At 53.3% G+C, this 27,919-nt stretch overlaps 12 protein-coding genes across 12 annotated transcripts; 6 read left to right on the forward strand and 6 right to left on the reverse strand.

Moving 5' to 3' along the window:
• Positions 1 to 190: 190 nt before the first annotated feature.
• Positions 191 to 1,336, forward strand: BDP81DRAFT_506507 (uncharacterized protein; the record flags this gene model as incomplete). Its single annotated transcript, XM_060595664.1, has 2 exons — positions 191 to 598; positions 650 to 1,336. 2 exons carry the CDS (start codon positions 191 to 193, stop codon positions 1,334 to 1,336), a joined length of 1,095 nt encoding a protein of 364 aa, XP_060438988.1.
• Positions 1,337 to 3,580: 2,244 nt separating this feature from the next.
• On the forward strand, positions 3,581 to 5,094 carry BDP81DRAFT_506508 (uncharacterized protein; the record flags this gene model as incomplete). Its single annotated transcript, XM_060595665.1, has 4 exons — positions 3,581 to 3,598; positions 3,710 to 3,721; positions 3,879 to 3,919; positions 3,956 to 5,094. 4 exons carry the CDS (start codon positions 3,581 to 3,583, stop codon positions 4,848 to 4,850), a joined length of 966 nt encoding a protein of 321 aa, XP_060438989.1. The 3' UTR covers positions 4,851 to 5,094.
• A 582-nt stretch (positions 5,095 to 5,676) lies between these two features.
• BDP81DRAFT_465758 (sulfur controller 2) lies at positions 5,677 to 7,770 on the forward strand (the record flags this gene model as incomplete). Its single annotated transcript, XM_060594316.1, has 2 exons — positions 5,677 to 5,892; positions 5,959 to 7,770. 2 exons carry the CDS (start codon positions 5,677 to 5,679, stop codon positions 7,768 to 7,770), a joined length of 2,028 nt encoding a protein of 675 aa, XP_060438990.1.
• Positions 7,771 to 10,017: 2,247 nt separating this feature from the next.
• Positions 10,018 to 11,695, forward strand: BDP81DRAFT_141760 (mitochondrial carrier domain-containing protein). The gene is made up of 5 exons (XM_060581845.1): positions 10,018 to 10,259; positions 10,325 to 10,372; positions 10,508 to 10,756; positions 10,838 to 11,297; positions 11,372 to 11,695. Exons 1-5 carry the CDS (start codon positions 10,199 to 10,201, stop codon positions 11,523 to 11,525), a joined length of 972 nt encoding a protein of 323 aa, XP_060438991.1. The 5' UTR covers positions 10,018 to 10,198; the 3' UTR covers positions 11,526 to 11,695.
• BDP81DRAFT_141778 (cofilin/tropomyosin-type actin-binding protein) lies at positions 11,655 to 13,223 on the reverse strand. The gene is made up of 3 exons (XM_060581846.1): positions 12,991 to 13,223; positions 12,338 to 12,927; positions 11,655 to 12,260 (listed from the first exon to the last, which is right to left on the reverse strand). The coding sequence occupies exons 1-3, from the start codon at positions 13,007 to 13,009 to the stop codon at positions 11,865 to 11,867; spliced, it is 1,005 nt and encodes a 334-aa protein (XP_060438992.1). The 5' UTR covers positions 13,010 to 13,223; the 3' UTR covers positions 11,655 to 11,864.
• Positions 13,224 to 13,242: 19 nt separating this feature from the next.
• BDP81DRAFT_440623 (uncharacterized protein) lies at positions 13,243 to 14,527 on the reverse strand. Its single transcript, XM_060591533.1, has one exon. It carries the CDS (start codon positions 14,363 to 14,365, stop codon positions 13,532 to 13,534), a length of 834 nt encoding a protein of 277 aa, XP_060438993.1. The 5' UTR covers positions 14,366 to 14,527; the 3' UTR covers positions 13,243 to 13,531.
• A 28-nt stretch (positions 14,528 to 14,555) lies between these two features.
• BDP81DRAFT_411081 (uncharacterized protein) lies at positions 14,556 to 17,758 on the reverse strand. Its single transcript, XM_060589149.1, has 6 exons — positions 17,503 to 17,758; positions 16,986 to 17,315; positions 16,660 to 16,926; positions 15,565 to 16,597; positions 15,088 to 15,503; positions 14,556 to 15,022 (listed from the first exon to the last, which is right to left on the reverse strand). Exons 1-6 carry the CDS (start codon positions 17,726 to 17,728, stop codon positions 14,772 to 14,774), a joined length of 2,523 nt encoding a protein of 840 aa, XP_060438994.1. The 5' UTR covers positions 17,729 to 17,758; the 3' UTR covers positions 14,556 to 14,771.
• Positions 17,759 to 18,235: 477 nt separating this feature from the next.
• On the forward strand, positions 18,236 to 19,381 carry BDP81DRAFT_141829 (short-chain dehydrogenase). Its single transcript, XM_060581847.1, has 3 exons — positions 18,236 to 18,385; positions 18,461 to 18,904; positions 18,967 to 19,381. Exons 1-3 carry the CDS (start codon positions 18,337 to 18,339, stop codon positions 19,260 to 19,262), a joined length of 789 nt encoding a protein of 262 aa, XP_060438995.1. The 5' UTR covers positions 18,236 to 18,336; the 3' UTR covers positions 19,263 to 19,381.
• Positions 19,382 to 19,500: 119 nt separating this feature from the next.
• On the reverse strand, positions 19,501 to 21,204 carry BDP81DRAFT_465764 (uncharacterized protein; the record flags this gene model as incomplete). The annotated part of the gene is made up of 2 exons (XM_060594317.1): positions 19,501 to 21,052; positions 21,155 to 21,204. The coding sequence occupies 2 exons, from the start codon at positions 21,202 to 21,204 to the stop codon at positions 19,501 to 19,503; spliced, it is 1,602 nt and encodes a 533-aa protein (XP_060438996.1).
• A 458-nt stretch (positions 21,205 to 21,662) lies between these two features.
• BDP81DRAFT_360166 (amidase) lies at positions 21,663 to 24,112 on the reverse strand. Its single transcript, XM_060586390.1, has 2 exons — positions 23,766 to 24,112; positions 21,663 to 23,713 (listed from the first exon to the last, which is right to left on the reverse strand). The coding sequence occupies exons 1-2, from the start codon at positions 23,792 to 23,794 to the stop codon at positions 22,012 to 22,014; spliced, it is 1,731 nt and encodes a 576-aa protein (XP_060438997.1). The 5' UTR covers positions 23,795 to 24,112; the 3' UTR covers positions 21,663 to 22,011.
• A 427-nt stretch (positions 24,113 to 24,539) lies between these two features.
• Positions 24,540 to 25,698, reverse strand: BDP81DRAFT_465766 (alcohol dehydrogenase GroES-like domain-containing protein; the record flags this gene model as incomplete). Its single annotated transcript, XM_060594318.1, has 2 exons — positions 24,540 to 25,589; positions 25,648 to 25,698. The coding sequence occupies 2 exons, from the start codon at positions 25,696 to 25,698 to the stop codon at positions 24,540 to 24,542; spliced, it is 1,101 nt and encodes a 366-aa protein (XP_060438998.1).
• Positions 25,699 to 26,569: 871 nt separating this feature from the next.
• BDP81DRAFT_333113 (polysaccharide deacetylase) lies at positions 26,570 to 27,573 on the forward strand (the record flags this gene model as incomplete). Its single annotated transcript, XM_060585648.1, has 2 exons — positions 26,570 to 26,675; positions 26,738 to 27,573. 2 exons carry the CDS (start codon positions 26,570 to 26,572, stop codon positions 27,571 to 27,573), a joined length of 942 nt encoding a protein of 313 aa, XP_060438999.1.
• Positions 27,574 to 27,919: the final 346 nt, after the last annotated feature.

Below are 27,919 nucleotides of genomic sequence, written 5' to 3' on the forward strand. Positions count from 1 at the left end.
TTCCATAGGAAGAACAAACAGACGGGAGAGGATGAAGTTGGCGAGGTATCTCAACAAAGGCAGGATCGCTGGGTGATGGACGAATATCTTGAATGGTCTACCAAAAGGGTTGATGGAGATGTTCAAATTGTGAGCTTCACTTGCGAAGGTCCCGAGGTATGTCGTAGTCAATCCTTCTACACAAATGACTATGGTATTGACTTATAACCAGTACTGGGAAGAGCTGGCCAAGTATAACCCCATTCTGACTGAAACTCCCATTGAGAACCCAGCGACCCAAGAGCATGAGAGGAACAACAAGATCCTCGACATATACAAGAAGTTGAATCCCGATTTCGCACATGAGATCAAGGGTGATCACCTAGTGGACGATAAAGGCAAATACAACATTTACAACAGGTGGAATGGTCACACCAATACTGGTACCATTGCCCACCTCATCCAAATCAACAACAGTCTCAGTGCCGAGATTGATATCGCTGCTCAAGCCACTGTTACCCGAACCGACTTGGTGTACGGCGAGCCTATTACCAGTATGATTACTCTTTGCGGAGATGGATCTGCCTACGGTAATCCGGGCAGAAATTCTGACCCGACGGTAAGAGACTCTACTGTCCATTGAGAGCTATCCGAAACTAACGATTTGTAGATTGGTGCCGCAGTCAACGAAGTTTGTCGTCTTGCTCGCGATAAAGTGTGTCCTATCCCCGTCACAATATCTGTTAAAGATCCTGTCGCTCTGTACATGTACGACGCAGATTTCTCGTCCTTCCTATTAGATCGCACTGGCAAGCGAAGAGGGAACATTCAAAATATGGTCCCAGTTCCCGAAGGCGTCTTTGACTGGTGTGATCGTGGTGATATTGCCAAGAACATGGGCCTTCATCTCCGCGTATCTATCCCCAAAGGCCACAAGACTGATGATAATAGCCGCGACCTTAACCTGAGCGATCTTTTTGATCAGAATAACGGCGGTCGCTACGTGCACTATGGGAGCCAATTTGCCGATTACATCTTCATGAGCGTTTCTGGCATTGTTGGTCCAAAGCCTCCACAGCCTCAGGATGCTCTAGAAGCGTGGCCCGGAAAACCTCAGCCTGCACTTACTTACACTGAGCCGTACCTACAGAAACCTTTTGTTGAGCCCAAGGTTTTGGGAACCCCTGATGTCCACAAGATGGGAGAAGTCAATGCAGTTGTCACAACTTTTGATCGCAAGGCGATGCATCTGAGGGTAGAAGCAAAGGAAGGACCGTCAGACTACATGGGTATGCCAGAGCCTGGTCCTCCTAACGGGCCGGATTACCAATCCATCACTCCGAAGGTCATCTATTGAGACAGTAGGGAGGATGCTGAGGGAAATTGTCAATCAAAGACTTTAACTGCACCAAGCACTGAATCCCCAAGGTTGATTTTCAATATGCTTCCAGGATTTCTTTCTAAATGGCCTCTGGTAGAACCTGAAGTTGAACAGTCTAAAGTTCAAAGTGGCTCACTGCGGTCCATGAATCTATCACCTGGAGACCCTCTATTTCCCGTCACATGGGCACTTTTCAACGAGGATAGTTGCTACATATCGATGCGAAAATAATCTATCTAGGGGTTAATCCACAGCTGGTGTGGCTGCCGGTCTCTTGAATGGAATTGTGGGAATGAGGCTTGGCTCATCCTGATCTTACAGTAGATAGTCTGTAGGTACCGGCCCTCTATCAATATGTTCTCGTAACGTGAGGAGTGGCACTTGCAGATCAGTGTCTCTGGTGGTCTCCTAAATGTTAGACGGTTGGATAAAGTAGGATGAGAAACAAGCTATGGCGGAGGGGTGATCAGTGGCGCTTCTGCATTCAGCCAGGAAGAAAAGACGTGTAGAAGCGCAACTGGATGAAGGTCTGGCGTCTGGATAGGAGCGGCTGCACCGTACACTTGTGTACGCTTGCACAACATTAGAGGCTGAGGCTCCTTGAGCTTGGTGCCATCTCGTCCCAGGTCTCCATTGACTTTATGTCAGACCTCTGCCATCCCAACAGTTGGATGTCACACTTTCAGATAGTTGAGGGATCAAGTCGACTGGAAGTGTAGTTCTCTTTGGCTGTATTGGCAATGGGCTAGTTTGTTGTCACCTGATATATCCGTATACTGGAAATTAAAGCGAATTGCGTGATCGCTCTGAGTCTTATCTTGGTCGTATCATGTCCGACGCGGCGCGGGCACTCGACCGAAAGGATGACATTGATACGGAGAGCGAGGTTGTTGCTCGGTGAAAGATTGGGAGCATGGGGGTTACGGTATCTGACCGGGGTCGGACCAGCCCCATTGCGGCTATCGGTAAGGTATTTGATTGGTACATGATTTCATCAAACCTTGGGTCGGAGAAGATTTCAGAGTCGGTGGATTGGCCAATGACATGAAATGGACAAGGAATGTGGGAGAGCTGAGTCGCTGACTGAACATCGAATTCGTTCCAGGCCTGGCCTTGTTCATCCGCTCTTATTCATGATTCACGCCCGTATCCATGGATGCCGCTGGAAGTTGAAGAGGCTTACATGATCCACGACGGGAACTTGGGAAAAAGCCAAGTTTAGTCATATTGAGAGAGTGACAGAATTACGGAGACTTGGGAGGCGAACGGCGTTAAGTAAACAAAACATGGGGAAAGGCGTTAGGTTTTAACCCAGGTGCCGAAGGGGGGAGGATACCCTTTGGCCTTCACCCATGATGATGCAGCAGCAGGACCCGTATTGAAAGCCACAAATGGGCACGAATGGGAGCAGATGAACACAAAGGGGGCGTTCTCGAAGGGTCAAAAATGAGGTGCTTGAGAACCCCGTGGGCTGAGAAAATGACGCCATCGCAGGCTCGCGTTAGCTCATCCTGATTGGGGAGATTGGCAGCCAGGATGGCGACATTTCAGCCGGCCTTAACCTCATCGTCGGTACTCGGGCGTCTCGGGGCGGCCCAGGAGCTGTTGCCTGGGGATGCCTTTCTCATCTCGAAGTTCTCTCCTTGGAAGGCTTATGTTTGTAACTTCGTACCTGTGCCTCGCGAACAGAGCTGGACCCGCAGAAGAATGACGAGCTTGAATTTCGAGGTGTCGTAAGTTTTATGCCTGACCTTGGGGCCTGGGCAACAATTTCAAGAATTTAATTCCGGAATTTCAGGAGAGCGGATACGACGGAGACTATCCGGTTTCTAAGCACCTCAGCTGAGACACAGCCTGGACGTCTTTGTTGTTGACTTATTGCTAAGAGAAAGTGAAAATTCTTCTCTTGGATCCAGGTTGACTGATTCAAGGCAAGGAGACCCAGCAGATGACGAGAGAGAAAATGCACAAGACGTGACCGCGATGAGCTAATCTGGGTCCAATGGGACGGGACTGGGCAGAATTGGCAGAATAGAGGGAAAAACTGAAGAGCAGGTGACTGTATCGTGGAGCGTGTCAGTGCCTAGTTGCGCATGTTGTTAGGTAAGCCCGACTTTAGGCGAGGTCAACCTATGTGAGTTGTGCACCTCGAGATTTCTTCACCCACAACACCTAGGTACACAAAGAGGCTGAACAGTCTTTAACGATGCAACCACCACAATGAGCCTCAATCGGCAGGTATGAAGATGAAACTGGGGAAATCGTGACAGGTGACAGATGACAGACGGGAGGATAATAGTCGATTTGTGCCACACCAGAATGTACGGATACTTTACCACACTTGCCTAGTACCTTAGTAAGGTATGTTGTAGTGTGGGTGTTGCTAGCACACTTGGGGGGGTGCAAGGTGTTGGATTCGTAGATGCCCTTTTTGGCGTCCTCGCTTGTCGGCGTGGCCTCCTGCCCTCCCAGTGCCCCCCCCGCAATCTAATCAGTCGGCTATCGGAGGACGGTGCAGCGAGACCCGTCCACTGTCGCCTTTCCACCACAGCGACAACCGTAAGCCAGAGAAGGCGGCCAATTAGAAGTCGTCAGGTGTGGATCCCCGAGAGGTAGCGAGCACGTCTTAGAGGGTCTGGACCCCTGGGAACCGCTGTCGACAAGTGGAACCTCTGGGGGGGCCACACTCGCCCAGGCTCAAGTTGCTCAACCACCGCTGATAATCCCAGTGATAACGCCATTTTCGCCCCAAAGCACTCAAACCCGCCCGCCTCTTTGGTGCTGGCTCCGTCTACGGCTTGCCCATCTGCCACTGCCCGTCCTCAGCTCAGCAGCGCCAGCAACGAATCTCCCAAAGCCTACGAATACTTACTGTCATAGAGATAGAGAGAGATATAGAAAGAAAGAGAGAAAGAAAGAAAGAGAAGAGAATCAAACCTTTCCTCCCACCGGCGCCGCTTTCGAATCAGCCGACGTTAAGTACATACCGATCCCTTCCCACTACGACCATTCGCACCTCTATATCTCTATCCAGCCTCGGACGAACCCAGACCGCACTCTCCCATACCTCACACACTACTTCAATCACGACACCGACACCATCAAAGGCGACGACGGCGCACCGCGACCACGAGACTTTCCTCCCTCGTTCACCTCCGCCTCGTCTGAACGTTGTCGCACACCTTTAGCTACTAGCCATCGGGCAATCTCTCTGTCCCTCAGTGCCGTCAAACCCTTCGCAATCAGCAGGGCCAAGGACGAGAACAGAAGAAGAAAGCATCTAGACGACTTCCACAAAACACAGACCACAACCCCCCCCCCTCCCCCGGCCGACGAATCACCAGGGGCTCAACCTCCTGCCAAACCTGCCTCGAGTCTCAACACAAACGCCCGCGCGCGACTTCGACAAACTGCACTGGAATTGCGTGCCCTCTACCAATTCCATCCCACAACCACACCCCTCAGAACCAGTCGGAATCCGTTCCTGTAGATCGTCCGGGGCTCCCATCTTGGGCAGCTGCTCAGAAATACCTATCCGTACTCCGTACTGCGTATACCCAGACACCCCATACTCCGTCCACCAAAAAAGATACACGCCAATCCTCTTCCAGGTCCTGTTACGCCAGGTCTCTCACAAGTTCCTACCCGAAATCAACCTTCCCCTGGCTCGCACGCCATCGCCAGGTCCTCTCGGCTCACCAACACCCAAGACGCCCATCGGCCACGACTGTCACTCCACCGTGTCACTGTACACCGTCCCGCCCTTGGCCTCTGTCTGCCCTTGGGTATCGCTCCCCTCGTCGCCGCCTCTCGCTCGTTTGCTTTGTAGGCTGTGTCCCTCGTTGTACACCTCCCCTGCCGCCGGCGACACCAACAACCCAAGCGAACAGTTTCCGTCTCGCCCCGGATGATTTGACACCATTCACCCCAACTGTTCTGTGCTCTGCTTCCATTGCTTGCTGAAACATATTGCGGCCATGGACCTCGCAAGCACGTCAACCGTCCCGGATCCCCGGAGCCTGAACATAAACTTGAACATGGGCCTCGACCTCAACCTCGACACCAATACCTCGTCGTCCAGTCACCGCCATGACGAGCTTGCCTCGACTTCTCCTTCCTCTGATTACTTCAAGAACACACCGACTTTCACCGCTACCGCCGACGTAAACTCCACACCAGTCTCCCGCCACAATCACACACCTGCTCCCAACGCCGCTTCCGCCGCCAACGATGTGACTACTGCGAACCATCCATCTAGAGACAACTGCGACAGACGAAGATCTGACGAAGGAGAAGTCTCAAAGTTCCCCGCGAACATGCCCACCCAACTCGTCGGCCAGACAGTTACGCCCTTCCTCCGAGAACATATCCCCGGCATCTACGCTCCCATCGGAAAGCCCGATGTCCAAAACGAAAACAACTCGCTCATCCAGAAGCGAGACCCTACCAACAGCAAGTTCTGCTATCGTCACCGCCCCGACGCAAAGTGTCGTCGCGCGGCTGATGAGTCCAAGATGGTCTTGATCCAAAGTGTAAGCCCGTCTTGTGTTGATGCCCATAGGGCCTATCGACTCCGTGCTGACACGTCTGGCGCACAGGAACTCGATAAGCTGCCTTCCGCCGATCAGCAAGCCATCACACACGTGTGGTCCCTCTTCTCCGCCGCCCCCGCCAAGCACCGCGACCTGATGCTCCAGGGTATCATCACCCAGTGCTGCTTCCCTCAACTATCCACCGTCTCCCGCGAAGTACACGAACAGCTCAAGATCGACTTCATGGCTGCGCTCCCGACCGAGATCTCATACAAGGTACTCGGCTACCTCGACACCGTCTCCCTCTGCAAGGCCGCCCAGGTCAGCCGAAGGTGGCGGGACCTTGCCGACGACGACGTTGTCTGGCACCGCATGTGCGAGCAACACATCGACCGCAAGTGTACCAAGTGCGGCTTTGGCCTTCCTCTCCTGGAGCGCAAGAGGCTGCGAGACTGGAACAAGCAAAAGGAGCTCGCCGAAGCTAGGAGCCTACAACAGGATGCCGTCGTCGAAGAGGTTGAACAGGTCGAAGAGGCTGAACAGGTCGAAGAGGTTGAACAGGTCGAAGAGGCCCCGGTAGCGTCGTCGCCCAACATGAACAAGAAGCGTGAACTGGTTGTTCTCGACGACAGCCGAAAGCGTGCTTGCCTGAGCGACCCGGGCGAACCCATGGCACCCAAGACCGGAGGGGAGAAGGAGAGAGAACGTCTCATTCGGCCGTGGAAGAGTGTCTACCGTGACCGTTTCAGGGTTGGCTTTAACTGGAAGTATGGTCGATGCCACATCAAGACCTTCAAGGGACACGACAACGGTGTGACTTGCTTGCAGTTCGATGATGAGATCCTCGCCACAGGATCCTACGACGCCAAGATCAAGATTTGGAATATTGAGACAGGAGAGGAGATCCGCACTCTGAGCGGACACACCATGGGTATCCGCACCCTCAAGTTCGTCGGCAACAAGCTCTTCAGTGGCAGTTTGGATCACACAGTCAAGGTGTGGAACTGGCAGACGGGCGACTGTATCAGCACCCTGCGTGGTCACAGCGAAGGTGTCATCACGGTCGACTTTGATGGAAAGTACCTTGCATCGGGGTCCATTGACAAGTCGATCAAGATTTTCAACTTTGACAGCAAAGAAACATTCTGCCTTCGTGGCCACGAGGACTGGGTCAACCATGTTCGCTTGGACGCCGGATCGCAGACGCTCTTCTCAGCCTCGGATGACTGCACTGTCCGACTGTGGGATCTGCGGAACAAGACATGCATCAAGACCTTTGAGGGCCACATGGGCCAGGTGCAACAGATTCTCTTGATGCCGGAGGACTTTGAGCCCGATGAAGAGGCACTCGCTGGTGATGGCGCCGACAATGCGTCAGTTCACAGCGGCAGCGGCCGGAGCACGACTCCGACGGCGTTTGCCAACGTGGCGTCGATTCTCGGGTCCTCCTTCGGCGGAGCAGAAGCGAGTTCCCCACCGGAGGACGACCGGACGTCGTTTGGGTGCGCCTTCAACTCGGACCCCACCCGGCAGCTGCCGCCCCGCTATATGCTCACAGCCGGTCTCGACAACACGGTCAAGGTGTGGAACATCCACACGGGCAAATGCCTCCGTACCATGTTTGGTCACGTCGAAGGTATCTGGGGCCTCGTCGGTGACACTCTGCGAATTGTCACGGGCGCCAACGACTCCATGGTCAAGGTCTGGGAGCCCAAGAGCGGCAAGTGTGAGCGGACATTCACCGGTCACTCTGGCCCCGTCACCTGCGTGGGCTTGACCGACAGCCGCATGGCCAGCGGAAGTGAAGACGGCGAAGTGCGCCTATACAGCTTCGAGGCAGAGGCGCCTCTCCTCGAGGAATGTGGTACTCCAGCGTAGTAGGACAGCGATGGAAGATTTTGTGTTTTGTTTCTGGGTTTCCCTTCCTCCTTGCAAAAGGATTACATTGTTTTAGGCGGGAGTTTTGCGAGACGATTCCCCAACGGCGATTTATGAGAGACGGACACTGTTGCACAACGAAGAAGCGATTTCGTTGCAGCTCATCTCTTCTTGTTCAGATTATTTTAGATGTCCTCGTGGACCACAGGGACCGGGACCGGGACCGGTCGGTACTGGGACGGGGAAGAAGCCCGATCATATGGATGGCGTTTCAGGGTTGATTTTTGTTTTGCTCAACTCACCCGATAGGAAAACCAAAAAAGGGAATTGGGTTGGGAGGCATGGGAGGGAAAAATCTAGCGGCGCGCTTGTCCAAGTATGGGATACATCATGAGCCCTCATTTTAATCTAGTACAAAAGTTACGAGTCGTAACATTGGTTTTCACATGCTTTTGTCGCACACTCACACGCACAGGCACACGTTGTCAGCCTCACCCGCTTGCGACTTTCATCTGATACTGGCGTCACAAATCAACACCAGCACCAGTACCGGGTTCAAGCTAGTTTCCCGTCCCTCCACCAGCCTTCACCAGGTGGACACCGTGAGGCCATGAGGCCATGAGGCGGTGCCTGACGTGACTAAGCTGGAAGAGTATCGGAAGGTGGCTTGATTCACTCATGTCTATTGAAATCCGTCACTTGCGGGTGTCCGGAGTGTGGGTGAATGAGATAAGTTCGATAGATGGGAATTTCCTTCATTAATATGATAATGATAGTGAGACTGACCAAAGTACAGATTGTGTTAGTCACACAAGAGAGTGAACCTCCATGAGATAGAGGAGTGAAGGACAGAAGGGAGTGAGTGAGTGAGTGAGTGAGTGAGTGAGTGACAGAGTGAGGCCAGGACCAGCGTCCGAACCTCGGCAACTTCTGGCGAATGAGTCTGGCCAGTCGGAAGGGCGGAAGTAGCCGGCTCCCCCAGGTCCCCACATTCTGACTCCCAGTTCCGCACTTCCTTGCAGCAGCAGCAGCGGCTGGCAGTGAGTCGCCTCTTCCCCCGCAAAATCACAAGCTCGGCTTGGGGTCGGCAAAGCTGCGAGTTGGGCCCCAATTCTCTCCCCTTTCGGTGTGTGTCTTTTACGGAGTACTTTGCCGCAGCATGCCGCACGCTGGAAATGGAACTGAGGTGGAACGGGGTCAACTACCGCTACGTCACTTTTGGGTGTGGAGTGATACCTATGTCACAGGCTGAGGAATCCTCGAGAAACGAAGAACGAAGAGACATCATGAAGCAAGTGATGAACAACACAGCACATGACCAGAACAGCTTCACCGTCAGCATGGAGGCACGCAGCTCAGCTCCTTTGGTCCAGCCAGTATCCGTACAACGCTCTATTGGAAGCCAATTGGAGATTGTTACCCAGCAGCAATACCAAGAAGATGAAGAGAAGTCTACGCTTGCGGTCTCCAATATGCCAATCGCACCCCACCAAGCCTCCGTTCCGCCGAATCGGGATGGTCTGTCGCAGCGCAACCCGCTACAGAGTCACAGACGTCTGAAGATTTCAATGGTTTGAGCCACTCAGACATCGGTCCCGTGCTGCCTCTCTCTTCTCTTCTCTTCAGTCTGATTTCCTTTAGCAGCATAGAAGGCATAGAAGTCTATCCGTACACGCCCCCCTTCCCCCTCACGCGCCCGGTTTACCGAAACCCCTGGCGCTGGTGTGTCCCGTCCTAGGCTTAACGCTGATATCTATTTGGCTGGCCTCGTTGTGCCGCGGGTGAAAGGGGGATGGAGAAGACCTTCTCCTCATATGTTTTTCTTGTCTAGCTCATCAGACTTTCATCAGTCCCCGTTACCGGTGTGTATGGCATGTCACACTCACACCCTCTCTCTCTCCCCAAGACAAGACCAAGACCGCCTTACACGCCTGTGCTCGGGACGAAACCTCGAGTCATCTGCTTGTCCTGTCCTGATTCTATTCTGGCTTGTGCTGCGTGCCTTGAACATTGACCACCCCCCTCCCTTCCTCCCGTGCCCCCTCCATCTGCTACCTAGTCAGTAGTCAGTCCCGTATGCGCCACCTTTTATATACATGAGTGCCCGCTCTGCCGTGGCTTCTGTCGTCGGCGCCGAGGATGTTTGGCTTTGCCTTTGTAGGTCCCTGGCAGCGACTTGTTCCGAACCTTCTTCTTATCCTATTCCGACTTCTTCCCATGCCTGCTTCTTCTCCCTTGTGACTCTCATGATACCCTGCTTCTCCTCTTATTTACTGTGACGCATCTCGCATCCCATCTATACTCTAGACCAACAACACCACTGCTCGATATCTTCTTTGTTGGTTCCGGCGCAAGACTTGCTGTCTCTTCCTCCCTCTCCCCTCCTCCTCTTCTCTATCAATACCATATACCCTTTACATCGTGCGTCATGGCGTCCAAGGTAAAACAAGACGGCAAGGCGCCGACCTCGGCGGCCGTGAACCTCATGGGTATGTACACCTCCTCTCGCAAGACCGGCGCGGCATATAGGCATCGTCACTAACACGACCAACAGCCGGAGGTGGTGCAGGTATGATGGAGGCATTGGCATGTCATCCCCTCGGTAAGACTCCCTCCTTTCCTTGCAAGACTAAGACTTGCCTCCCACTGCGCGCGCGCATATGCATGCGCAAGCACAAACACCTACCCGAACCTCTTGCAAGGAACAAAGTCAATTGACATGGAACGAAACCCACAGACACGATCAAGGTCCGAATGCAGCTGTCGCGACGCGCGAGGCAGCCCGGCGCACCCAAGCGCGGCTTCGTCAAGACTGGTGTTGAGATTGTCAAAAAGGAGACGCCGTTGGGTCTGTACAAGGGTCTCGGTGCCGTCTTGACGGGTATCGTGCCCAAGATGGCCATCCGCTTTACGAGTTTCGAGGGGTACAAGAATGCTTTGGCGGATAAGAACACGGGGATCGTCAGTGGACAGGCAACATTCATGGGTGAGTCATTCCAGAAAGAAGGCTACCATTTCTTTTAGCATGTCAGGGGAGACTGACCTTTGACCTTGTGTGTTTGAACAGCCGGTCTCGCTGCGGGTGTCACGGAAGCCGTCGCCGTCGTAACGCCAATGGAGGTCATCAAGATCCGTCTCCAGGCGCAACACCACAGCATGGCCGATCCCCTCGACATCCCAAAGTACCGCAACGCCGCGCACGCGCTCTACACGGTCGTCAAAGAGGAGGGCTTCAGCGCGCTGTACCGCGGCGTGTCGCTGACGGCTCTGCGACAGGGCAGCAACCAGGCCGTCAACTTCACAGCCTACTCGTACTTCAAGGAGGCCCTCAAGAAGTACCAGCCCGAGTTTGAGAAGACGACGCTGCCGGGCTACCAGACGACGCTGATTGGACTCGTCAGTGGCGCCATGGGCCCGTTGAGTAATGCGCCGATTGATACCATCAAGACGAGGTTGCAAAAGACGCCGGCCGAGTACGGGGTCAGCGCGTGGAGTCGTATCACCAAGATCTCGGCCGACATGTTCAAGTATGTGGATGGTTCCGTCTCCTTTCCGTTACGGGTTGGCGTCTACGTGAAATCAGTACTGACTCTGTCAATAGGCAAGAAGGATTCCACGCCTTCTACAAGGGCATCACGCCGCGTATCATGCGAGTTGCGCCCGGCCAGGCTGTGACCTTCACCGTCTACGAATTCCTCAAGGAGAAGCTGGAGAAGGGCAACATTGCCTTCTCTGGGGCCGGCTACGAGGAGTAAATCGTACGGTCGTCACGGTCGTGATACATTCTAGTTCATGAAGAAGTCGGAGGAGGAGGGTTGTCTGTCGATTGCAAGATACCAGCGTCTTATCTGCGTGCTGTCAAGGGGTGGTGGCTCTGTGATTCTGAAAAGACAAGGATGCGCAACGTAGTAGACTGGAAAACGTGCAAGTTGTAGATATGCAAAGGAGCACAATGTTCATAGAAGGTACTGCATTGCGAATGAAATCTTGTCTATCATTCACCCGATCTACGGGCCTAGGCTATGAAATGCTTCCCACGCGTTGGGTTCCGACGTTTTCTTTCACAAGTCCGCCGTGACTTTTGTGTTATCCGTTTACCGACCGGGTCTCTTGGGTCTGCTAAAGTTTTGTCGAACCGTCACCTTGGGGTGTAGCTCCGAGAGAACCGTGTCCTCGGTGATCTCGCTTGGGTCCTCGACCTCGAGCTTCTTATCGAGCGTCAATCCTGCCTCGCTGGATGCGACATCGAGGACGGCGCGCTTCATGAGAGGGTACAGCATGCGGTTCTTGATGGACCTGTTGCCAGTGTTGACAGGGCAGGTGTAGATGAAGAGCAGGGGGCTCGACTCGGCGCCGTTGTGGGTGTGGTTGAATCGGTAAAAAGTGAAGCGCGGCTCGGTGGAGGAAATGGTTTGCGTGAGCTCGGTGATGGAGGAGGGGCTCTCGCTAGAGGGAACCAGCTCAACGGACTCCTTTTCGGGGTTGATTTTCTGTGTACAGGCAGTCAGTCAGTCGACCTGCCAACGAGGCTACAGTAGGGAGAAGCGGCACGGGGTTTCAAACGTACCAGCATCACCAATGTTTTGCCACTATCCGGTGACAGCTCCTTGAGTGCGGCGAGAGCATCTTCGGCAACGGGCATGGCCAGGGTCTTGCTAAGGTGGATCTCCCTGGTCCCCGTACCAGTGCTGGCCTCCTGCTCGGCCTGCTTAACGGCGCCGAGGCTGCGCTCCTCCTCCGTCAGCGGAGCCTCGAGCTCGGTGTGAGCATCGTGTTTGGCGAAGCCTTTGGCCGAAAGCTCCTCTGCCATGGTGGCAAAGATGGACTCGCGGAAGTGTTCGGAGCCAAGCTTTCGGACTAGGGTCAGGCGGGTGGACGCGAAGAGCATCTTCTGGCGAACCTTGGCCGAGTCTGGGACGTAGCTCACGGCTGCAAAATGCGGTGCGGTGTCATAGCGGCGGAGAATAACATAAAGGGCCTCGTTGGGCTTGAGATGAGGCTGGAGGGAAGCGAGGTTGTCGTCGAACGAGGCGGAGGGGGATGTCTTCTCGAGGAATTGAACGGGCTTAAGGGTCTCGGCTTCGATGGTGATGAGGAGTCCGAAGTGGTTGTCTGTGGACAGGAGAGTATTAAATTGGGAGATGAGCTCCTCAGAGGCTGCCGGGGGTTAGCTCTTGGGACCACGAGAACTCCGTCGAGAGTTGTGCAGTTAGTACGAACCCGAGATGCCTGACTGCATCTTGGCGGTTGAGGACCGAGGTGCGTCTGGAGGAGTACGTGTACAATTGGACTTTTAGGTTGTAGCGGAGGACCGAAGAAGGTGATGGAGTATATTTACACCTATGTAGGAAAGCTAGAGGCCGAGGCGGATGCGGTGAGGAGCGGAGTGTGTGGTGGTGAGGTGGTGTTTGAAGCTCGAGATGCGGCGCCGCTACGTTAGCTGGCGAGTGGACCCCGACGACGGGGATGGCGGTCGTGGAGGGGTACCTTAGGAGCAGTTGCTGGGACAGTGGACCGGGAAGCTGCCCACTTTGGCGGGCCTCCGCCAAAAACCGCCTTATGTCAGCGTTCCACGGTTAGATAAGGTAGATCTACCTTATCGCCATCTCATCTTATCGCTTCCCCGTCTCTCCTGTCACCAAGAATCGCTATTGAGACAACATGGCATCACATCGGATCCTCAATTGATTCAACGATTTACGACGATCCTCAAGTCCCATTCCATACTATATTGAGTTGTCCACGCAACTATCAGCTATCTTCACGCGATGCGGCTCCAATAGACACGCCCTACGTACGCAGCCGTGATGGCAACAGCGTACGGCGCAATCGTCCGAGCAGCCTGGATCCAAGCTGCTCGGCGTATGACTCTGTCCGACTCAGTATGCGAAGCCTTGTCATTTACCCTCGGGAACGCCTTGCCTTTAGGCACTTCTTTCCCAAGAAACTCGCAAAGAGGCTCCCACCCATCCTCGCCGACGCGATACACCAAGAGTCTCTCGGGCGCTACATGAGCCTTGATGCGCTCTGAATGCTCTCGGAAGACTTCCGGCGCTCGGCGATGCAGCTCCTCAACTGTACGAGCACCACCAAAGAAACCGCTGAGAGTCTTCTGCATTGCGAATCCAGCCCTGTTGCGAATCACTATGCCTACACCCTTGAGAAACAAGTCGACCCATGGCCCGAACAGCGGTTGGATGACTTGGCTATCGAAGCTCGGAAACCACTTATCAAAGTCGCGTTCCGTGAGAATGATCTTGGCTTCGGGATAGGCATCAATCAGCTGCAGTGCCCAAAAGCACGACAGGTCCGTCACCGCGTCGTACGGCCCAAAGAGTTCATCCCAGTCTTTTCGACTGAATGGCGTAGGAGGAGACTGGCCCTTCGCGTTGACTTCAGGCCAAGTTGCAATGGCGGCTCGCTCGAAGAATGCCCAGTGCGTTGGTTTCGTCCGGGAATTTAGACCGTGAAAGACGTGCTCGAAGCCGAGTTCAGAGAGGGCGGCTGCGAGTGAGTTCGTGCCCGTGCGAAGCATGCCGACGGCCAAGACCTTGGGAGGCCCAGCATCTCGAGCTTTCTCTTCGGGGGTGGCCATGGAGGCGTTTTGTTGACATCAGGCGAGTAAGCGGAGTTAACGACTTCGCACTCAACGGCAAGAATTCGAGATCCCCTTGATTCCAGCTGAAGTTGCCCGAGGGACAGCAGGCCTTGGAGTTCTAGGTAGGGCAGACCGTTAAGCTTATAAGCAATCACCCCCCTCTTCCTCCTCCTCCCCCCCCCCCCCCCCCCCGGGTACTCCCTCGTCAGCACTAAGGACGCCACGGAGCATTTGGATGGCGAGGGCGACAGAACCCCACCACTCCGATATCCATGGCTACGTTTCAACTGGTTCGGTACCCGTCGTATACTCCAGAGGATGCACTTCTTTTTACGTGAAATCGCTCTTCCATCTTCGTGATGGTTCCATGTCGAAGCTTTCACCAATGATGATGTTTGCAGCATCAGGTAACTGGCCGCTTTCTGCTGCGCATAAGCAATTCGCGATACTTCTCCAAGCTCTTTCCCATGATATTGATAAAAGGCCATTGAGTGTTGCTCTTGAAAAAATGTGCCCATATTCTCAGAACGGCCAGGCTCAGTGAGGCAGGATCTCGATCTGTTGATGTGTCGGGCTCATCGTCTTCAAAATCAACAACATCGTACGCCTCTTCGACAATGCATCGGACCCAGTGCAGGATCCTATCTTCGCTGTCTGTTGCTCGCATGTCAGCACAGAGATCTCAAGACAACAGCATGAACAAATGCGGGGCAGCTTACCACTCAGAGGCGTCGTCGCAACAGATTCAGTCAGTGACGAGAGCCATTTACTGAGAAGAACGGCACACTCAAGTCCTGAGAGCGAGTGCCGAACGCTCCAGAAGAATGCTTGGCTCCGCGCGACACGGTCAACTCCAAGTCGCACAGGGATGCTGAGCATATGAGCAGTGTACAACAGCGCGGTGATGACGCCACCACTTCGTTCCACGGCAGGAGACCGGTTGATGGCCTTGGCGATACGCACGGGGTCTCGAGATTCGAGGAGTCGGTATGGTCCAAGGTGAAGATAGATGCGCACGTATGCGAGGCCGAGCAGAGAGCTGGATGTGAAGGGGATGGGTCCATTCTCGTTGTTGGGATCAAGACTGGATTCGGGGGCTTGCTGCCATCCTGCAGTCCACGAGCGTAGGCCTCGTCTGTATCGGAAAGTTAGTATTACATCACGAATTGAGCGGTAAGATGGGCAGGTGGACTAACTCGAGCTTGTCAACCTCCTCGCTAGGAAGAGACGCCGAATGGTCCATGACGGGGAGGGACAAATCGCGGACAATGTAGATCCTCTGGAGGAGCCCATGCAAGAGGATGTAGTTACCCAGTGGTGTTGGAATAGGGTCAACAGGAGCGGTGCCGTCTGTGTTCCTCAGGAGCAATGAAAGAGCGTCTTGGAAATACAGTTGTTGCTTCTCAGTCTCCCTTCGCGCCGTCTGCCATTGACACGCCGACTGCGCTTTCCACTCTCCAGTCGAGCAAGGGAGTCGAAGGCCAACCTCGTTGCTACGTAACACAGGATACACGTTATATGCGATGCTGTGAGTGTGCATAAAGGAAAAAGCAATGAGCTTGGCTCGGCGCGTCGACTCCTGTCGCACCCATGCCTGCCAGGCGGCTTGCGGAGTGGTCTGGTCGGCAGGAAGTTGAGGAACATCCTCTTCGTAAAGACCAACTTCTCGAAGAATCTGTGCCAATAATGCCTGTAGAGCGAATGCTTCCTGCACGAGTGACACTTTGGGTTCCCAAGTGGCGTAGCCCATGAGGGCAATCAGGGCTCGAACTGTCTCTATTGGTTCCCATGGACCCCAGTCCCTCTCTTGAAAACCCTGCGAGGCGCGGCGTTGTGGTGTGAGGTTATGAAGATTAAGGGATGAACCGGTCTTCGCACCAAACGTTTCAGACTCGTGCATCAATCTCTCCATGAGAATGGCCTTGCCAGCGTGAAAGAGTCTCTCGGACATGCGATGCTCGAAGCAATACTGGGCGCCGACTGCCGCAAGGCCGAGAACGAGTTCAATGGAGTGTTCAGGGACTCGCCATGTTGGTGTGTGGATGAACGGCATGTGTGAGTGGAAGCCTTCAAAGAATGAGGTCAGATAGCGCGATAAAGCATGTCGTGATGGAAACTTGAAGTCTGGATCGAGAATTTCCCGAAATGTTTCGATAGAGCTGTTGAGACGATACCGCTGCTCGTCTGAGATACGGTACGGTTGTGACTCAATGTCGACGGACCGTGGGTCTTGATACCACGTTAGTCGGGGCGGCTCTCGACAATACGCAAGCCGTTCAAAAGAGACCTACTTGTATCTGGGAGGGTTTCAGATATCCGATTGCCAGTGGGCGCTGACGGTAGCCATGAACTGAAAGGTGTCCCTGGCCGAGTCCTACTGTTACGAGCCCCCGGCGTAGTAGTCCCTTCTCTTGACATTCTCACCGTCGTGTCGGTAGCTTCGTGATCTCTGTCAGGGCCGTGGAAGTAGGGACTCCATTCCGCTGGCAGCCCAACACCATCGAGGAAGTTGGCAAACTCCCTGAAGTGGGCGTCAAATCCCACAGCATCTTGATTGCCTGATACTTTTGCATCAGCCTCCAAAAGTCAGTAAAGCGGGCTCGCACCATCGACCAACCGTTTTCATAGAACTGATCTCCAAGCAAAGCCTGTTGGTATGAGGCATCTACGAGAGTGCCGTTCCTTGGAACCGCCATGGGATACAGGTCTGCCGGTGGTGCAGGAGGTTGTTGCTGTGCCCAATGGTCCACGCTCATTCCCGAAAGGGAGACAGCCGCAGCCAGATCAGCTTCAACAGGCCCATGGGTCTCTCCCGAGTCCGGCTCCGATGGGACTGCCGGAGACTCGGATCCATCCTCGTGGAAAGCGATCCGCTGATGGCGGGTCAGCAAGTCACGCCGGGCAAAGGCAGCTCCACATCGACAGATGAATGGCTTCTCCTTAGTGTCTGGAAGAACGTGACGGTTAGCATCGTAGCACGTGGCACTATTCCGAGGACTTGGTCATGGAATGAGCTAATCTTGTAGCGCCAGCAAGAGGGGTAGATGGTCGTTGACTCCAGACAAAGATCACTCCAACACTTGGAGGAAGCTGAGGGAGGGAGGGGGCACACGAGAACAGATGGGACGACTGACGCGTTCGCACATGGCGCTCCAAGTGCTCGGTGCGCTTGAACGTTCGCCCACAGTGAGGACAGGACCGCGCATCAGGGCCGTGACCGGTTCGTCTCCTCCGCTTGACTGGAGTCGAGTGCGGTCGCGGAAGCTGAGCCTGCTGCGGCTGCTGCTGCTGGTGAAGCGGCTGCGATGACGGCTGCGGGTGCGGTTGTGGATGCGAACTCGTGCCATTGTGGGTCATCATCCTTTCCACCTTCGCTTCGCGAGACTCTTCGGACTTGTTGCGTGTTGGAGTTGAAGGAGACCGGGTAAGTTGGAGAGCAGAGACTTTGGGGCATCCCTCAGGCTTATGTTGGAGAAGACTTCAGCTTCTGGTGGGTCTTGCTCGACAGAGATAACCCCAACTGCCGTGGATTGGATCGCCCGCTATCTTTGGAGACTGACTCGTAATCAGACACCCCCTTGGTTCCTTGCGACCCTGCGACCCTGCGACCCTGCGACCCTGCGACCCTGCAACCCGACGCCCTTATCTCACGGAATTAGCCTTTGGAGTCTATTGTCGAGAGTGTTAATGATCATCATACAGGTCGGCCTTCCCTGCTTTCCTCCGAAGTCGTACCCGTATCATCCAACCGTACGGAGTATTCGGAAGCTGTTTGCTCTCCCCGCCGTATCCACCAAGTACGTGTTTGTGGACCAAGAGACACTGATCTGGTCCGAACGCCAATTCAACAATTGAGACTGACTGCTGTTAAGTCTACTTCTACAATCAGAGTGGACCTGCCTTTGGAGTTACATACCTATTCATCTCAAGGACAAAGCTACCTGATAACTTCATTGCGAACTTTCACCATGTTCAAATTTCCAGGAGTTGCTTTCATCACTGGCGCTGGAGGGACCGGTGAGTTTCAAGTCACATGGCCTTGAAGCTCAAGGTGACAACGTCGCATCTTCAAGCTCTAACTCAACTACGTAGGCATTGGCGCTGCAGTTGCCAAGGGTTTCGCGCGATCAGGATGTTCAAGAATTGCCATCACAGACCTCAATAAAAAATCACTGGCGGATACGAGAGATGCCATTTCACAAATCAACCCAGAGGCACAGGTGTTTAGTCAAGAAGGCGATATTTCGAATGAAGTTTTCGTCAACTCATTCGTTGGCGACATTGCTAAGAAGTTCTCACGCATTGACTACTCAGTAAGCTGCGCCGGTATATTGGGCCAGTCACTACGGTCACACGAAACGTCAACTGCCGATTTCGATCTCATTACCAATGTCAACTACAAGGGTAGTTGGCTGGCTTCTCGGGCGGTCCTGAGCCGTATGCTTGAACAGCAACCTCATGAGGAGCACCCAGACCAACGCGGCGCCATCGTCAATATCGCGAGTCAACTCGGCATTGTGGCACGGCCAGCTGCGGGTATGTTGAGCCACTTCTCCAGCTCGTGTCGCAGGATTACTCACACAATACTTTCGCTTTAGCTCCGTACTGTGCGTCCAAGGCCGCAATCATCAACATGACACGGTCAGATGCCATTGACTATTCGCAAGACAAGATCAGGGTCAACTGCGTCTGCCCGGGAGTCATCGCCACGCCGATGACAACAGCGTCAGAAGAGTTGGTACAGCGACTGAGGCCCGCAATAGATATTGCGCCGATGAAGCGCATGGGGACACCCGAGGAGGTGGCTAACGCGGTGTTGTTCTTGTGCTCAAGCCAAGCCAGCTTCATCCAAGGCCACGCTCTGGTAGTCGACGGAGGCTACACCATCAATTGAGAAGTGATAATAACAACTCGAAACTCGTCAAACACGACCAAGCCCGTGCTGCTTCGTGGTAACACTTTCCGCAATCAGATCTGTGAAGTGCTGACAGGACCTTTTCCTTTTCCGTTTCGGTACCGTCGAGGCTCTAACCTGAACACAGAGGAAGCCGCTTAGCCGACAAAGCCGGCACACATTAAATTTCATACCAAAGTGTTAAGTTTGTTACGATTTGAGTTCCCTTGCCCGCATGCTACCCAGTCATCCTACCATTCACGACAAGATTCTCGGACTGCAGATAGGTCTGACCCTTGGAGTCTCTCCTCACAACCTGTATCGTTCGATGGGAGACACCCTGGTCGTCCATTTGCAGACTGTCCGGTCTCATCTGAGATTCTGTCCACAGGTCTGTTACCCTCATCTCCCCAGGAGGCTGCACGAACGATGGTGAAGACACAGGCCGCCCATGTATATCCAATTTGATGTCGTGCTCGAGCTCAATTATTTTCCTTGCAGCCGCAACTAGGACGTCTGCTTCCCAAAGATTTTCCCGCGGGAGACCCAACACCGGCATAAGCCGTAAGAACTCTAGTCGTGTTTCTAGTTCACGACAAGATGAGACTAGAAAGAAAAGCATAGCGCCAAACCCAGCTTCGAAGATGAAATGCGGATGTTTTGAGGTATTGAAGCGTAAAGGGTCCGGGACCTCTGCTTCTAGCCAGAGGAGCCGCTTTAGAATCCTCCGGAAGTTGGTGATGTATCTGTCATAGCCGGCTTCGCTTGTATCGAATGCCATGTTGAGCCATATGCAGCAGCACTCATAACGAGTTAAAAGAAAGCATTGCAGCATCTTTGGTCGATCTGAGTCTGACTTGCTGTTCTGACTGTTTTGAGTTGGCGCCTCCTTGGGTTTGATAGCCATGAAATCGTTGTAGAGCTTGAACCACTGGCCTAGGAGACTGTTGATAGCGGCCTGCTCAGAGAGAAGACTAGGAGGCGGTGTTCCGGTTTCATCAGGTTCAGGTGACTTTGAAGCGGCTCGTTGTGTGTTGCGCTGGGTGCGCATGAATTCTGCTGTTCGATTGAAGAGGACATCGAGCATCAGCTGCGCGTCTGAGAATGTCAAGAAGAATTGCGGCATGGGACCCTCTAGGGCCCTGATGTCAGGGAAATCCGACTCTTCGTCGCCGAAGAAGAGAGCAAACTCGCTAAGCCGCCGGAATATGGGTAGGAGGTGCTCCATGGTCCACGAGAACATGTAGTCGGGAGAGATGTTTTTCAAGATCTCGACACCATGCCTGCTGTGCTGCAGTGCTGCTTTTCTGTTGGCGCGCATGATCTCCACGCAGATAAAGAGAACGCAAACGAGCAAGATTATGGGCTGTTTTTCTTGAGAGTCCATGGCCCTTAACTCCTGAATAGCGGCATTGTAGTGGTGGAGGGCCAAATTTTGATTGCTGTGACGTACAACGGCAGTAGCCTCAAAAGTGCCCTGAGCCTCTTCATAGAGATTGCTGATGGAAATGACGGCGTGTCTGACGGCCGGCTCGAAGTTGCTGAACTGCATGACGACGTGTGTCCAGAAATAGGGATCCACAGCTCCTGACATTACTGGTCCCGCTATCTCACAGAAGTACTGTAGAGCTCGACCCTCGCTGACCTTGGTGACTCCTGGGAAGACCTGGTTTGGCTGGTGTAGGGATACGGTTCCTTGACGAGCGGGTCTGTAACCATCGCAGCGTCTGCCTGTACTGGTGCAGCGATTGCATATTGGTTTAGCCTCGTCGCACTTGACTTTGCGGGTTCTAAAGAACGTTAATTAGGCGCTGATCAGATGGAGATATATGGACCCCGTAAGTGCGGCACAGCCTGGATAGCTGATAGCCTGACACGCCTAGTAGACTTACTTGCAGGTGATGCATCCAGTCCGAACTTTGGGGCTTCCTTTACGGACCATGTTTCTGTCTCGGATGTATGCTCAAGTTGGCAGGCCTTAACCCTCTGTTTCCAGACGCAGTAAGCCGCCAGGAGCAGCTTTGGGAATGGTGTTGGGCTGTGCTTGTCCACTCGTCAGCTGGGAGAATTTGGCGACCGTTCGGCGGTGGAGATGGAATGAAGTGAATCATTCCGGAAGCGCTCACTCAGACGATAGCCGGGCGGAGAGTTATCTGTGCGACCAAACATATTCTGCTTGCTGAGGTTCTTGTGGGGAGACAGGGATAGAAGCGAGCCGACCAATGTCAGTCTTGCGTTTGACCAGTATTTGTATCTCTGACATTAGCGAGGCACAGCATGAGCCCTCTCGCCGCGGTGGCCGAGCGGCGAGGGTGACTTTGGTTACTACGGTAGTACGGATTGTGCCGTGGTGCGGGGAAGTGAAATTGAGAAGTTCTGGCGAGTATGCCAAGTCGCTCTCCCCTTTGTTGGGGAGAATTGAGCCGCAAACTTCCATCTCCAGAATTGCCTGACCGAGACTTGTATGTCAAATGCGGAATTGCGAGACAACCAGGCGGGCACATGGCGGAGCTATGAGCCATGAATGAGTGAGAGAGAGAGAGAGATTGTGTGTGTGTGGCATAGGTAATTGGCATTGGGTCCTTGAGATTGAGACAAAGGGCGAGATGATGTGAAAAATCCCCATGGCGTACTTCTATTTTATGCTAGATGCTTTCGCGCTGTAAATATCAACCCCCTTGAGCCGTAGGCACCGAGCCGAAATAGCATGCCTCGAACACGGCCCTTTTGACCACTTCTCGTACGGCTCTCAGACGGACAGCTTCACACGATTAAGATTTGGTGAAGTTGTGCCGTTCACCTCAGGCATTGTCCTGCCATTGACTTTGACATTTGGGCCCGTTATTAGGGTCTCCGGAACAGACTCAGGAGCTTCGGTGGTGTTTGTGGCGCTCTTCCAGTCAAAGTTGGTCTCCCACGCATGTGCAATGGTGAGAATCTTCTTTTCTTGCCATAGCCCTCCGACAAATTGCATGCCTACAGGAAGTAAGACCTGGGCGTCATCCTTAGCGGCGACGAATCCCACGGGTATTGACAATGCTGGATGCCCGGTCACGTTGAAAACGGCGGTATTGGTTGTCAATCCTATGGTGGGTTCAAATGAACCCAACACTGACTCTCGAGACCCATGTCGCGGTGCCACGAAAGGAGTCGTTGGCATGATTATCGCATCGTACGTTTGAAACTTACTTTGGTAGGCGTCGCTGATCTGCCGACCGATGTTGACCGTTTTGCTGTAGAGACCCGGGAACTTGTCCGAAAGATACAAGCCGTTGATGAATGTGTTCTTTGTGGAGGGGAAGAGCTTTTGAAAGCTCGAGTCGACCCAGGGCAGCCGTGCCTTTTCAAACTCAGTCAGACCAAGACCTCTGTGTCCCGAAGCTCTCCCCAGAATCCCCGACGAGCCCGCGATACGTTGTTGTATTGTCCATATTGAAGGGCCCTCCAGATGAAGAGGGACAGATACATCCTCAACGATTGCTCCCAGAGACTCCAGTTTGCGGGCGGCCGAAAGGACGTGTTCTTTGACTTTGGGGTCAACAATCTCTTGATCAAAGCCCTCTCTCAAAAGGCCAATCTTCATTCCGTCCAAACGACCGGAGCTCGCTGATAGAGCAGCAGAGAAGTTGTAGGAGCCATGAGCTGCAGCGCCTAGAGATTTATCGTCGATGCCGTCGTATCCGGAGATCACATCAAGACATTGAGCAGCTTCTGCGACTGAACGGCAAATGGGCCCTGCATGGTCGTCGATAGCATCGCCACTTGTGACTCCGGTAAATGGCACTAGACCGTGGGTAGGCTTCACACCGACGCAGCCGCAAAATGAAGCTGGAACCCGGATACTACCGCCTTGATCTGTGCCCAACGCAATATCAATCTTTCGAGAACAAACAAGGGCGGCACCCCCAGAGGTGCTGCCACCGGTAGAGTAGCCTTCCTGATAAGGGTTCTCGATCGTGCCCTGCGCGCTGGTGAAGGATGCCGTCGAGTTGCAAAAGTGCTCACATGTAGCAGTGCCCAGTATATCGGCTCCGGCATCCAGTACCCGTGTAACGACTGTCGCGTCTGTCGATGGCGTCCAAGGAGGGAAAGCATCGCTGCCGAAGAATTGCGGAACGCCTGCTACGGCAATGCAATCCTTCAAGCATACAGTCTTGCCTTTCAGGCATACCGAAGAGGAATCAGAAGCAGACTTATCGCCCCTGATCAAGAATCGATGTGCCCACGCATGCCCAAACTCTTGTTCTTCTGCCGTAGGTATATGTACATTCTCTCGAGGGTATCGTTTCGTGTCGGGGACCGGCTGGTAGTCTGGGAGGCTGTCGATCCGGGTTGCACAATCGTGAACTGCAGCAAGCAGTCTCTGGTAATCGGCCGACTCCTCGGCCTTGATCGTCAAACCGAGTGGCTCGAGTAGCTTTTCGACGTCGCCTTTCTGCACGGGATTATCCCTAGGGCATACCTGTTAGCATTTGAACCGAGCAGACTGGAATAGGTCCTTACGTGGAGATGTCTTTGAAGAAAACAGACATGTTGGGAGGCGGCAATCGTCGACGTTGTTCTGCGGGATCGCTGGTCACCGATGCCTTTCGATTGATTGTGGTAACGACTGATTAGCCAGCATGCTGTTCATAAAGACTCGAGAGTGACATCCATGCCGAAGCCGCGAGAAATTCTCGGGGACTCTTCCCGCGGGCCATTGGGTCAATCTGTGGCGAAGGCGGGTTTCCGATGACAAACAGAATGAAGTCGACATTAACGAACGCGATGGCAATATCCGCAGAATGTCCCCGCTACTCTGTGCCTCCAAGCCCCAGTATCCGTAGTCGAACCTACTGTGGTACGAGGTTTGTGGAGGGAGGGGCATTGGGGTAATTCGAAGGGTGAGTGATGAGAATTTGGAGACACAGCTTACCGACCCCAACTCCACCACCACGAGCGCTGGCATAGGTAACTCACTATCCATAAAGCGGCTACAAGAGAGAAAGTTGGGGTTAGATAGGAATAAGCTTTGAAACTCCATCGCATTGGATCGAATTAATTGACTGGCTATGTGGTAACTTAGATTACCTTACGCTGTTGTGACAGTTGTGCTGACCGGACCGGGATAGGGCGTCTGCGGTCTTATCGAAAAAGCAGGAAATTCTACCCATGAGTGATGAGTGTTACCCAAACAATCTTCTCGTACCACGGATACACAATGACACTATTTCTATGGCGTACAAGATAAGATTCGATACTGCTAGCAATCTAACATACTAAGACGATGGAGTCTCCTCAGTCTGCTATGCGCACCACAAGCCTGCCTTTGAAACCGCTATCCTGATAAGCAGTGACAATAGTCGGGATCTCGTCAAACGACATCAGAGTGATGTGAGACCTAATGCTGGCCCTCTCCACGGCCTCCATCATCCTTTCAGTGGATTCCCGACTCGCAACATAACTTCCCCGAATCGTGAGCTCTCTAAAAACGATGACGCTAGAGTCGAACCTCCAATTCTCAGCAGGCAAGCCCAGAACTCCCATTACGCCTCCAATTCGGAGGAGTGTCAAAGCCCAACTGTTGGCTGACAGGGAGTCTGTACAGACAACAACTGCGGCTACTCCCTCACCGTTCGTAAAGTCCATGATCTGAGAAGTCGCATGCTCCGAGCCAGAGTCCACCACCAGTGCAGGCCTGAGATTATCGCTAAACATCTCAGTAGCGAGCTGCCTTCCTGCTGGTCGGCTATCAACAGCTATGGTGCGGAAGCCCATGGCGCTGGCAAATTGTAAACCGAGATGGCCCAGACCTCCGATGCCGACAATGGCCACCGTATCTCCTGTCTCCAGCTCACTTGTTGCCTTCTCTAGTGAGCCCCAAACTGTAGCCCCTGCACACATTAATGGCGCTGCTTGCTCGAAAGACAGAGATGGCGGTAGGCTGACGGCGGTCTCCGGATCTACGGTAAGATACTCGGCAAATGCCCCATCATGATGAAAGCCGGCAGTTTCTCGCTTTTCGCAAAATCTTGGGTCCAGGCGCTGTTTCTTGCTAGTACGCAGTGCCAAACTGCAGCCACTGCATTTTCCGCATGAGTTCTTGTAGTTGAGAGCACCAACTCTATCGCCGACCTCCCAACTCCCGCTGCAGTCTTTGCCGACCTGAACCACGATGCCGGCAGGTTCATGAGATGCGATCATGCCCAAGGGCGAATTGAATTGTCCTTGTAGAACTTGTAGATCCGAATGGCAGAATCCGGCCGCATGAACTCTGATAAGTAGCTCATTGGTGCGAATGGCCGGAGTTTCCCTCTCGACTAGCTCATATGGTTTGTTGTACTGGGGCTTGGAATTAGTTTTCCCTCAACTGTCTTCTTCGAGGTTATGGCATCATGAAACCGACTTCCGTTATCTGAGCTGCTCGCATCAGCGGGGGAATTATGGGAGTTGCCATGATTTCCAAAGAACGGGAAAGAAAAATATAGGTCTGCCCAGGACTGAGGGCACAAATTAAGGCGCTGTGAGATTGGCTGTTCTTGGGGTTGACTCTGTGTGCCAAATGGGACAACCGAGTCTCGAAGATGGCACGAGTTGAATCGGAACTTCGTGCAATTGAGGTTTTGTTCTGATTCTATTCTAGGCGTGCCTATCATATTCTGAAGGATTCAAGCTGGAAAGCTGTCGATGACCGCTGGCCGTTATCATCTGACTCAAAGAGGGGTCACGTCAACTTGTCAAGTTGTTGGCGCAACTCGTGCGCCTCCCACTTTGCCTCCAAATCCGTAGAATACCACCCCACCAAGTAAACTCTAAGTCCTCCAACGGGACTGTGGGCCAAGAACCCGGCGACCGAATAGACCCCTCCACCCCTCTTGGACAATACCCCTCCTTTTTCGATACCATAGCTAACACGGACTGAATGCAAGTGATCGGTGAAATGGTTTGAGAGGAGTGGTCAAATCCCCGATGGTTTCCGTCCAATCATAGGTGTTACAATCAACAGCCAACCAGACCCCTGCTTCTAGGCTCTACCTTCAAATGAGATGAGTCCACACAAGCTACCCCGCGGTAAGCGAGCTAAAGCATGCGAAGACATTGCAGAATCAATAGCATAATGAATCCCGATAAGATCATGAATATCCCTCAGTGACCGACTGAGCCACTGTTAGGTTTCACTGCTTAAAGGGAATCAGTTCGCTGCGAAGCAACCTCCTCTTCTTCTGCCACTTCCCGAACCCCGCACGAGTCTTCAGCAGCAGATTTCAGATCGTTTCATTCACCCATCCCTCCCAAAGAACTGCGCAAGAATCCAATAACACATCACAATGGGCAAGAAGCGTGTTCTCGTCAGCTATGGCGTCGACGTGGACGCGGTCGCCGGCTGGCTAGGATCTTACGGAGGAGAAGACTCCTCCAACGATATCAGCAGAGGTGAGCTTTTCGTGAAAGCCGGGTCATTGTGGTTTACTTGGGCTTACGATCGAGATTTCCAGGTTATTTTGCTGGAACAATTGGTGTTCAGCGGGTGCTCAAATTCCTCGCCAAGTACGACATCAAGGCCACATGGTTCATCCCAGGACATAGCCTCGAGACCTTCCCCGAGGACATGGCCGCCGTTCGAGACGCCGGCCACGAAATTGGGCTCCATGGATATTCGCACGAGAACCCGACAGATATGACTATCGATCAACAGAGGGAAATCCTCGATAAGACATATCGCATGCTTACAGAATTCGCGGGCAAGCCTCCAAGAGGTAGCGTCGCGCCGTGGTGGGAAACAAGCAAGGAGGGGGCCCAGCTTCTGCTCGACTATGGTATTGAATACGACCACAGCATGAGCCATCACGATTGTCAACCATATTACCTACGAACTGGCGATGAATGGACCAAGATCGATTACAAGAAGAAGCCTAGCGAGTGGATGAAGCCCCTTGTGAGGGGACAAGAAACAGGGCTCGTAGAGATACCGGCCAACTGGTACCTTGACGATTTGCCGCCAATGATGTTCATCAAAGATGCGCCCAACAGCCATGGATTCGTCAATGCCAGGGATGTGGAGGATATTTGGCGAGACCATTTTGACTACTTCTACCGCGAGTACGACGAGTTCATCTTTCCGCTGACAGTCCACCCGGACGTGTCTGGTCGTCCTCATGCATTGCTTATGCACGAAAGACTCATTGAACACATGAAGTCGCATGAGGGGGTGGAGTTTGTTACAATGGAGCAGATTTGCGACGAGTTTAAAGCGAAGACGGCGCCCGCGCAGGGAGCAGTGATGCCTGCGGAGCCTGGCGCCATGCTCAAGAAAGAAGCCATAGGAGTATAGATAGTTTACCTACTTATGTAATGGACATTACATCCGAATTCTCAATTGCAGCAACTTTCATAGGCATTTCCACCTTACTTGCCTCCAAGTTCGCATGCTTGCTTCACACCAGGGAATAAGGGGCCTTCTAAGCGAATTACGCGTATTACTCCACGATTCCTCTTTGCACAGGCGCTGACCATAACTTTTCAGACATAGCCAGAAGGTCCCGGCGAACATCTCTATAGACCTCGTTCTGTGTCTTACAACAAGACCCTTGGAGTAACTTCTCGTTGGTGAAATCCATTCGCAAATATGCCTCCAAGGCTCCTGCATTTACCCCGCGCTTATCACTCACGACGCTCTC

This window comes from Colletotrichum phormii, assembly GCF_030913505.1.
Source record: "Colletotrichum phormii strain CBS 102054 chromosome Unknown BDP81scaffold_32, whole genome shotgun sequence".
In the NCBI taxonomy this organism is placed as follows: domain Eukaryota; kingdom Fungi; phylum Ascomycota; class Sordariomycetes; order Glomerellales; family Glomerellaceae; genus Colletotrichum; species Colletotrichum phormii.